This window comes from Saccopteryx leptura, chromosome 2 (assembly GCF_036850995.1).
Source record: "Saccopteryx leptura isolate mSacLep1 chromosome 2, mSacLep1_pri_phased_curated, whole genome shotgun sequence".
NCBI classification, from domain to species: domain Eukaryota; kingdom Metazoa; phylum Chordata; class Mammalia; order Chiroptera; family Emballonuridae; genus Saccopteryx; species Saccopteryx leptura.
Genome location: NC_089504.1, coordinates 249,212,659 through 249,223,198, shown reverse-complemented (window position 1 = coordinate 249,223,198; position 10,540 = coordinate 249,212,659). Strand labels below are relative to the sequence as shown.

The 10,540-nt window shown below is 55.2% G+C and overlaps 1 protein-coding gene across 1 annotated transcript in view; it reads right to left on the bottom strand.

Annotated features, from left to right (window-relative positions):
* Positions 1-4,418: 4,418 nt before the first annotated feature.
* The window catches only part of TMEM132B (transmembrane protein 132B), a 235,284-nt gene continuing 229,162 nt past the window's right edge, over positions 4,419-10,540 (bottom strand). The window contains exon 9 of the mRNA XM_066371179.1: positions 4,419-9,665. Within this exon, the coding sequence (XP_066227276.1) occupies positions 8,511-9,665 (1,155 nt within the window). The 3' untranslated portion in view covers positions 4,419-8,510. The remainder of the gene's footprint in view (positions 9,666-10,540) is intronic.

Sequence of the window (10,540 nt, the reverse complement as noted above, 5' to 3'; positions counted from 1 at the left end):
TGCTCCTTGCACATGGCGGGGTGGCCCATGTCAGTTTCCACAAAGCAGCACGGATGTGATGGTGCAGGGCGAGGGGGGGTCTCCAGTTTCCCAGGCGCGTGCTTTTTTTTTTTTCCCTGTATTTTTCTGAAGCCGGAAACAGGGAGAGACAGTCAGACAGACTCCCGCATGCGCGCGACCGGGATCCACCCGGCATGCCCACCAGGGGCGACGCTCTGTCCACCAGGGGGCGATGCTCTGCCCCTCTGGGGCATCGCTCTGTTGTGACCAGAGCCACTCTAGCGCCTGGGGCAGAGGCCAAGGGGCCATCCCCAGCGCCCGGGCCATCTTTGCTCCAGTGGAGCCTTGGCTGCGGGAGGGGAAGAGAGAGACAGAGAGGAAGGAGAGGGGGAGGGGTGGAGAAGCAGATGGGCGCTTCTCCTATGTGCCCTGGCCGGGAATCGAACCTGGGACTTCACGCCAGGCTGACGCTCTACCGCTGAGCCAACCAGCCAGGGCCCCCACGCGCACTTTATGGTCAGTTCCCAGTCACCACTGGCCAGGTAGCTTTTCTGCCAGTGGTGCAACCTCCCCCCTCCACAGGTCTCCATGAGAGAGGCTTAAGGCATGTTCCCCGCTGTTTTCTGTCCCACCAGAACCTTCTCTCTTACCCCTGACCCCCATCTGGTTTCCTGGTGAAACCAGGCGACCCTCCTGAAGGTCAGCATCCCACCCAGACCATCCACCGGTGACATGGGAAGCTGTTGAGCTTCATCTGAGACAATCCTCCTGTCTTTCTGGGCTTCTGTCACCTGAGATTGAGGTGGCCCATCTCTGAGGGTGCTCCCCCTCCTTGACTAGGAGCCACAAGCAGTTAACGTGGAGGGCTAGCGGGCTCAATTTCCAGTTCTTTGACAAGGAAGGCCCACGTTACCCTCCACGGGATGGACTAGTTCCATGATACGTGTCTTGTTCGAAGTGACAAACTCCAGTTGAAGGTTCCCTGAGGTCCCCAGGGGCTGTGTAATCAAGCGGAGCCTGTCATGGATTTTATGGTATTTGTTTAACATGTGCAGAAGATCTGTGGGCTACCCTTTCCCCTGCTAACCGTAATCTGAGTATTCGCTGTGAACGCAATCGGCAGTTTGGCCACCAGCGCCCATGGAAGCCCCGACCGGCGCCTGCCGGACGTCCTCCTCAGACACCACCACCGAGGACGCCGGCTCCCCGCAGCCCGGAGGCAGGAGCACTCTCTAAGTCTGATTGCGGCCAAGCTGTGACCTTACTAAAAGCCACCGGAGGGCACACGGGGGACGGTGAACCGGGCGGCGTGTGAATCCTGCCTCAGGGCAGCTGTGACAAACAGACGGCAGAGAACAGGGAGCAGTAGCTGCTTTCCCTTTCCCAGTGCGAGTTTCCTCTTCGTGTTCGGGACACCACCAGACAGGTCAGTTCTCGTTGACAAAAGGAATTTTTATCAAAGCGCGCGTTGTCTTTGCCGAGCTGTAGTCTTCTGGGCCGGCCAGCGCCTCCCCACTCCTCATTTCCAGACGCGTCCTGTGGTCTGGGGCGTAGAAACCAGAGCTTTACCGACCTCTCGCCTGTACTTCATGCCCGGCGAGCAACCGGTGGGGTGGGAGGGCAGCAGCTGCTCGAAGACCACACAGCATCCACGGCCCCAGCCTCCCGCCATGCCGCTACCCTTATGTCCCCCGGAACACCGATGACACCGCAAAGGGGAGCCTGCATTTCTGACGGCCTCGACCGAGGACGTTCCCTCAGCTGTCCTCCATGCCTGCGATGCGGCCCTTTGGGGGAGGGGTCTCATTCGTCTCAGACAAAAATAAGCTAACAAGAAATTAGCAAAGAGTTCATTAACTAAAATGGGGACGGTAAATAAAATAAAAGGTCTGGGTAACTCGTGGAAAATGCAGGATAAGGAGCACCTGAAATGTTTCTTTACAGGTGGGCTTCTCAAAGCCCTCTATGTGTGGTCTGAAAATCTCCAGGGGTGGGGGGTGGGATTGAAGAGCACTGCCCTCTCCACCCCTCCCACCCCCACAGCCTGTGCTCAGGGGACTGATCGTGTAGTAGTTTTTTTATTGGTTTGTCCCTGTGTGCCCCGCCATCAAACCCGGCAAGCTTTCTTAATTGTAGCACACTTGGGAAAACGCTGTTTTGCAGAGGTTACTGCAGTACGACCCAAACACGCCTCGTGCATTCTATTTTACCTCAAACCCTCCTCCTGCGCCCAAGCACACCGCAATGCGTTGGTTTTGGGCTTAGAACTCACCCAAGTAAGGAAGTCATAAGACTTGCAGGGTCCCTGTCCCTGTAGCCAAGTTCACAGGGTCTGACCCTTTCTTTGTCATCACACGAATCAGGCCAATGGCTGTCCTGACCCCTTTACCTCAGATTTCACGGGCACAAAAATAACTCCCGTTGACCTAGAGAGACTGGGCGCTCCCTTGCCCCGTTCTATGATTCTACGTTCATGGTCCACAATGCCCATCGGCGGCTCTGGCTTCCAGAATTATCGCGGGCTAAGATAACACAAGTTTCTCTAGAGTGTTCATCTCCACAACCGCGGGCTCATCGCCACAAAGGGATAGGACGTGAAGGAAAGAGTATCCGGGTTCCATTGCCAACTCATGGGTCCCCTGTGGCTCATGCCACCCTGAACGCTCCTCATCACCGCGGCGACATTCCTGGTGGTCCTGAGAGCCCGTGCAGGCTCTCAGAGGTCTCTGTGCAGCCCCGAGGGCCCTTCCGTCCCGGGGTTCCGTTCCCAAGTATACAGAACACTCATCATAATCCAGCCACGTGGAAGTAGATACATGATGCTTTGATAAAACTAGGGGGGTGGTTTTTTGTCTCTGACGGTACCTGGCTTTAAGTAACTCGCTATTCACAGGTGGATGCAACCTCTCGACTGCTGTGCACATTCAGAAAGCCTCGGAAAGCTCGGAAGCCTTGCCTGGGAGCTGTTTTTGAAAGTCATGGGAACGCTGACAGACACGGTGACCTAGAAAATCCAACCTCTCCCCCGGTTCCTGCTAAGAGGGGCACTGGAAAGCTCCTAGGTCACAGGTGGTCTTGCAACTTCAGTAAAGAAAGAAAAATGGGAATACAAGCTCCCTTGTATATATTATGTAAAAAAAAAATACTTTTAAGGAGCATCTACATTGTTAATGACCGTTATGAATCTTGCAAGGTTGAAGCAAGGAGATCTGGATACACAGTGTTCAAGTTCATGTGCGGCATTCAGGGTGACCCTAGAACCTATGTAAACACAATTAATTAAATTTTTAAAATTTTAAAAATTAAAAAAATGTTTTAAATTTTAAAAAAGTTCACGTGCAGCTTTTTTTTTTTGGGGGGGGGGGGGGTATGCACACCTGGTGGAGAGAGTGCACCTGGGCTCATCCAAAACCCAATTTTTTCAGTGATGTGCATTGGGGCCCAGGGACGGACCAGGCCAGTATGGGACATTTACTGTGACACGTCAAGTTTTGCCCTTTTCATCCTAAAAGCAAGGGTGGCATTTTGCCAAAATGACCAAAAGGATGCCAGCAGCGTCAGAAGCACATATGGCCTGACCAGGCAGTGGCGCAGTCGCTAGAGCATCAGACTGGGATACGGAGGACCCAGGTTCAAGACCCTGAGGTCACCGGCTTGAGCGCGGGCTCATCTGGTTTGAGCAAAAGCTCACTAGCTTGAGCCCAAGGTCGCTGCCTCCAGCAAGGGGTTACTTATTCTGCTGTAGCCCCACGGTCAAGGCACATATGAGAAAGCAATCAATGAATAACTAAGGGGCCACAACAAAGAATTGATGCTTCTCCTCTCTCTCCCTTCTGGTCTGTCTGTCCATCTCTCTCTCCCCCCCCCCTCTCTGTCACAAAAAAAAAAAAAAAATAGTGCACATACGTGCCACCCACCTTCAGTGGAGAATGTCCATGTAACGGTCCCAGCAGGGGGCCCAACATTGATGGCTTGTTTTCCTTATGTCTCCAGAGCACTGCCTGTCCTGGGCCCTTGACACCCCCAGGCCTTGACCTTGTTCAAGCTCCTGCCCCAAATACAGGCACGAGGAAGTGACCCGTGACAAGACCAGGACAGAGACGGAGGTCAGGTCCTGGACAGGGACATAGGAACAGCAGCCCTCGTCCTGAGTCATGGGGGTGGGAGTGTCCCCCAGCCCCACACCCACCCTGCATCAGGAGACCACAGGAGACATTCGTCAGACGTCAAGGTCGTTTGCAACTTTTGAGAAACACTGTCTTTTGGTTTCCGTTTATTGCTGTATCTAAAGGAATTAAAATCTTCATCTAAAAATAAAAAAAATAGATAAATAGAGTCAAATCACACAGATGCCAAAACCAAAAAGGGAACACGCAGATGAAAATAGGAAACAACCCAAGAAGGTTTAAATGTTTATTTCCATGTTAAAAATGACGCGTTACCCTGTGGTTAGAATATACCTTTATGCTGGAAAACAGTCACTTTATTTCTGAAATATTTCCAGAAAAAAAAAAGCAGAAGAAAAAAAAAATCCAAAAGTAAAATGACAGATTAAAAAGTTGTGGCAGATTCCATGGACGCTCCCAACACGGTCTACACCCAGTCCCGGCCATCTGGCGACATAAGGGCCGTTCCCCACCCCCGGCGTAGATACTGGGGTGAGCCGTCTGCATATGTAAAAGCTATGGAGTTGCATGCTTTTTAGTTTTAAAAACGTATTTATTCCAACACACCTCTTGGTGTTCTGGTATATTGCCTATATTACATACAAAAATATCTGCTATCCGTATGTTAGCATAGGAAGGTTGCCACCACGGTCCCTCTGCGTGAGAAGTGAGACGGGTTATATCACACGTGTGCAGTTTTGATGGGGTGGGGCGGGGGTGAGGGACAGGGCTGCCGGGCTTGTCAACCAAGGGTGATGTCCCAGACAGATGAGAACGGAGAACCGAGACCATTCTGTGAAGATGATTAGAGGAGAAAAACCCTATGGGACCGACGACATGGAAGAACCAGGTGGAACCACCCTCTGTGGCCTCCGGGGACAGACAGGAGCGCCCTTCTCTGACAGATGGAGCCTGGACCAGGGTCCCAACACCCCGACACTGAAGACGCTGGTCGCGAACAGCGGACAGGACTACTACTGACCGACGCGCACAGCGGCGGGCTCTGTGAAACGCAGACATGAGCGAGGTGTGAATGGCTTTGTCCGTAAACGGGGTGATGGGACAAGCCGGAACCCACTGCTCCCTCCCTGCGTTACCATTCATGAGCAGAAACTCTCCACCCGGAGTTCGAGGATGGTGGGAGCCGGGCCGCTCACGCTGACCACTGGGCGAGACAGATCAGGAGGAGGTCAAGGGTTCCTTTGCTAGGGGGCACACCTAGCTTTCTGAGGTTTGCTCGGGGATGTGTCCTTTCTTGTCACCTTCTTTCAAACGCCACCCTCATGTGCTGTCCGGACAGGGGCACATCAGGGTCCTGGCAACTGTGGTGTCACACGTCCGCAGCTCAGGTCAGCAGGGCCTTGGGGAGCACCTGAACCCACCCCCACCCTCCCGTGTGACTCTGAGTCCGCAGCCTGGTGGCCTCTTGGGTGGCTCGCTGGTGTCTACCCCAGGGGAGTCTAAACATTCCAACTTGGGGGCGAGGAACGGACTCCGCCAACGTCGCTTCTTTGGGTCATCAACTCCAGTCCCTTGGGCCCCTCGACCCAAGAAACCTGGAAGATCCAAGCAAAGGCATGGTCCCTAAGACACTGTATTACAAGGCTTAATAATCCACGTCATTCCCCCCATCTGTGTTTAAATATTTGAGGGGCATTGTTTTCCTATTCGTTTAAAGTTGAACGGTTGGGCGGCGAGCAGCTCTAACCGTGGTTTCTGGTCAACGGGGAACAGAGCAGGAAGAACGTCAGTGGGATTCCGTTAAGCGGAAGGGTGAGCAGGCCGGCGGACGGTCCCTGCTGATGTGCTGCCACTCCGTGCTGCGTCCTCTGGCTCTTCGCCATTCACATGCACGCACATGTGAGGCCACAAACGTATGTGTGAGTATCCATGTGCATCGTATGGGAAAGGGGCCCCCTCCTCCACGGTCTTGCATTTGGCCTTTATTCTGTATTGTCGGAGTTTCCACACCAACCAAGAAAGGGACTGTGCAGAGAGGTGTCACTCAGGGCGGCTCCAGCTGGTCCACAGGTGGCACCTTCCGGGGGCGGGCAGCTTCAGCTCGGCAGGGTTCAGTCTCCCCAGTGTGCTCCCTGGGCCACGCCAGCACCCAGGGCAGAGGGCACGCTCAGGTGTGGTTGCTCCTTAACAAGGTGACACGGGTACCCCACCCAAAGCCTCCCTGTCCCGGTGGGGGGCAGCCCACCAATGCGGCTGTGACAGAAACTTCCCCCTACACCAGCGGACGTTCCTCAGCTTCAGAAACGAGAGTCCCAGACAGAATTCTTGGAGCGTCGGAGATGTGAACGGAGAGAAAACTGAAAACACGTTAGGAAGGAGCAGGACTCTGGGTGAGTTTCCATGGTCAGGTGACCCCTGGCCCCTGTCCCCCCACCCCACCCCCCGGAAGGCCTCAGACAGGCAGCTGCAGCTCCTTTGCAAACAGAGCAGCTCGCCCTGCGAGGTGTCAGCCAGCTCTTTGCAAACGGCCAGTGCGCATATGGGCCTCCTGGCTTCCTTCACCCGTCACCAGCGTCAGTTCCTGGTCCCCCCTTTCACATGAGATCGCCAGCCTCGGGAACTCAGGTGGTGATGTCCAACGTCTGTGGCGATGTTCACCCCGCAGTCCTGGGGGCGAGATCCAGGCAGAACCTTGTGGCTGTCGTGTCACCCTCCCCGGCACACTCATCTCAAAGGGAACAACCCGTCGCCTCTGTTGCAAACAGCTTGGCCATCAGCCGTCTGGGGCCAAGGAACGGCCGCCAGTGACCTCCTCAGGTGCTCGCTATGCTGGGCCTTTCACATACCCTTTCTCCAGGGTGCCCACGGCTCGAGAAAGCTTGTCACGGGGCACCCAAGTCCCGTGTCCCAGCGTCATAAAATCGTCACCATGGCTTCCTAACCTGAGATTCTTGGTTTACTTCAGACAATGCACGCTGCTCCTTGAAAACCATGTTTATTTTTAAATTATGCAGGAATCACGTCTCTCTCTCTCTCTCTCTCTCTTTGTTTCTCTCTTTCCTGCCTTTGATCTTCCAATAGCTCTGGTTTCCGATGTAGTTCATTTGTTGAGCACTGAAATAGTCAAGTATTTTATGAAACTTTTTAGGAGGGCACCTCCATCAGGGCTCACCCTGTGTGGGTTTTGTCCCTGTTGGAGTCATGACTGGGGATATTGGGGGGAGGGGGTCATTGTACATATAGATTTCTACATATTTGTAAGTTAAAACATTCTACAATTTTTAAAAAAATTTTGTTGTTGTTCTGGTACCATGGAAAGTTCCACCTGAAGGTACTGCCTATGCAATTTCCTTTCTGTGGATGTCAAGCTGACATTTAGATTTCAGTTTGGATGAGAATCGGCGTCGACCACAAAGCTCCTGTATAAACACAGCTTTTTTGAGATCTCTCTCCACTCTGGAAATGCATTCTGGGTGCCCCCCACGGGCCTCCAGCATGCATAAGGTTGATGTTTGCGGGTTACAGCCTTTCTCCAAAGTTTTTAAGCTTCCTGTAGAAAACTGAAAAGAAACGAACCTCCCTCCCCAGGCTTATTCATAGTTGACGTAAAATTCCTAGTCCCCATCTGACACAAGAAAGTTCGACAACAGAGAGGAGGAGAGATGGGGGAGAGAGCAAGCTTCCGAGATGCTTCCCCGAGACAACGCCGCGTGGGGAGCCGGACAGAGAGAGCCTGACACCCCGTGGGGACGCCCCAGGACGGACAGACGAGATGGGAGCCAAATGGGGCAGAACAGGGCGTGACGGAAAATGCAGGCACTCCACACAGACATCAGAGAGAAGACGACACCCCTCCCTTTCGTGTTTCCAAAGAGAACTCCCGAGGCTAAAGGGAGCCTATGAAAATCAACGGGCAGTGCCGGTCGCCGAGGGCGGTGACATTCAGCCTCTCTCACATCCGGCCAGTCCCGGGCCAAGGGCAAGAAGTGTCCACTGTGCTTTAGAAGGTCTAGGAGTAAGAAACACCAACACCCTGTCTAATTCCGCGCTGCCGTCTGCCACGAGATGACCGTAGTAACGACGTCTGCGGGGTCGTGTTCATTCCGTCAGAACCGAGTGAGGACCAGGCAGCAGGTAGAACGGTGGGTCTCAGAGCCTCTCCGTGGCTGTTTTAGAAGCATTTGCCGGCTCACCCGTCCCCTCCACCCCCGTCCCCTGCGACTCTAGCCCTCCAGACCCCTGACCCCACCCAGGACAGGATCCCACTGGACGCCCAGCCGTTAAGCTCTGTCGCATCCGTCGTCCCCTATTGCTCATGGCCCCCACGGCCCCACCACTGTGAAAACAGAAGGCATAAAGGTGAGCACAACATAAGAAAGGAGTTTACATCGGGTCCTGCAGCCTGTCCATGTAGTCTCTGAAGTCCTGGGGGTCCCCCACCAGCCCCACGTCCTGGCACACCCACTTGATGCTGTCGTCGCTGTCGTACAGGATGGAGTTGGTGTAGGGGCCGCCATCCTCGGGCAGGATGGTGGTGTAGGACGTGAACTTGACCCTCTTCCTCTTGGGGCCCGATGGGGTCACGGGTTCGTTCTTCCCCTCCTTCTCATAGATGTAGTCGGGGGCCCTGAGCAGCTGGCTGTGGAAGGCTTTCTGGGCGCCGCCATTGAGCAGGAAGTTCCTCTCCTCGAACTGCAGCCCCCGGTCGATGACGGTGGTGCACTCCTCCGACGGCAGCGTCACGTCCACGGGGCTGTCCAGGAGCTCCGCCTCGTTCCGGAGCCAGACCCAGTCGTGGGAGTGGGGGACGTTGCCCTGCTCGCTGACCGCGGCGAACCGCTTGTGCCTGTACTTCCAGGCGAAGGCCACGCAGTTGATCAGGAAGACCAGGATGGCCAGGCAGAAGACACAGAGCAGGGCGTACATGCCAATCTCCAGGTCGGTCAGCCCCCGGGAGGTCACCGTCAGGTCGCTGGCCGGGTGGGGCCCCGGGGACTTGCCCTGGGTGGGGAAGCTGGTGAAGGCGTCCGGGCCGCCACTCCTGAGGAGCGTCTTGTCCTTCCGCTCCCGGGGGGACTGCGGGGTGGCGCTCCCAGGGGGGCCCTCCTCCCGGCCGGCCGAGGGGCCGCGCGGGGGCCACTCCTGCACCGCCCGCTCCCGGCTCCCTTCGCGCTCGATGGAGTTGCTGAGGTGCTCTCTGTACTCGCGGCTCACGCCCTCGATGTCGTTGCCGCCTTCGTGGTGCCGGTCGGCGCTCGGGTCGAACCGGACCCTGACGTTTCCCTTGCCCACGGCAAGGACGCTCTTCCTCTTGCTCTTCTGACAGGGCTCACTGATCATCATTTCCAGCTTAATCAGGGGCCCCTGCCCCTCGCCCTCTGCCGCCACGACCGGCCACTTGGGCTGGAGGTTTGCCTGTGCGGACACCACCATCTCGTCCAGCGATGAGACCGCCACCGAAAAATCTTTGGGATCGTAAATGTCCAAGGGCGTCACGGAACCGTCGCTGAACAAAATCCAAGAGCTGACGATGGCTTCCTACGGGGAAAGGAACCAGAGCGGTCATGTTATATGCAGGCCCCTTCAAACGCGCCAACGTAAACACGGTTTCCTGGGGTGACGGGCCTCGGACACACAAACTAAAGGAAGAGAAACTTCCATGTTTCCTCACGTGGAGCAGCTGGAGCTCATCGGCATGCCTGGAGCGGTGTCCATAACAGACTCCTGCCCACCGACGTGAGCAACAAAACCTATACTTCAATAAACGCCTGAAGGTGCGTGTTGCCTCTTCACACGCCACACGCCAGAATTTGACTTGGACCTTTCTGAAAACACTCTGAAAAATCAGGCAATGTTTTTATCCGAGTCAAATTCAGGTGCAACTCATCAGCCTCACGCCACAGGTGACATCACTCTGACCCTCCTTTATGGGGACACCACTGGGCTGGAAGAGCCAGGGGTACGGACGTCTCACAGTGCACACAGAGCCCTGGGACTCTGTCAGGTGACATCACTCTGACCCTCCTTTACGGGGACAGCACTGGCTGGAAGAGCCAGGGGTACGGACGTCTCACAGTACACACTGGGACCCTGTCAGGTGACCTGGGGCAGCTTACAGATGGAGGAGACATTGAGAGGGGACAATCAAGATGCCACGGCAGTGATTAGGCGCCTACTAGCCGGGGGGCTACAGTGGAATCTCTAAGTAGCAAAAACCACGTGCTTTGGAAAAAGAGAAACATGTGATCCTTCGGTCATAGTCGGGCAGCAGAAGGACAAGCCACGACAGAAACAAAGGAGGAAAATGTACCTAAGGTGCTGGGCACTTAGAAGAGACCGGGTGAGGAGCAGAAGGAAGCCCCGAGAACCGCCTGTCCCCACCCCGAGGGCTACACCGACTGCCTCTGTGGGGT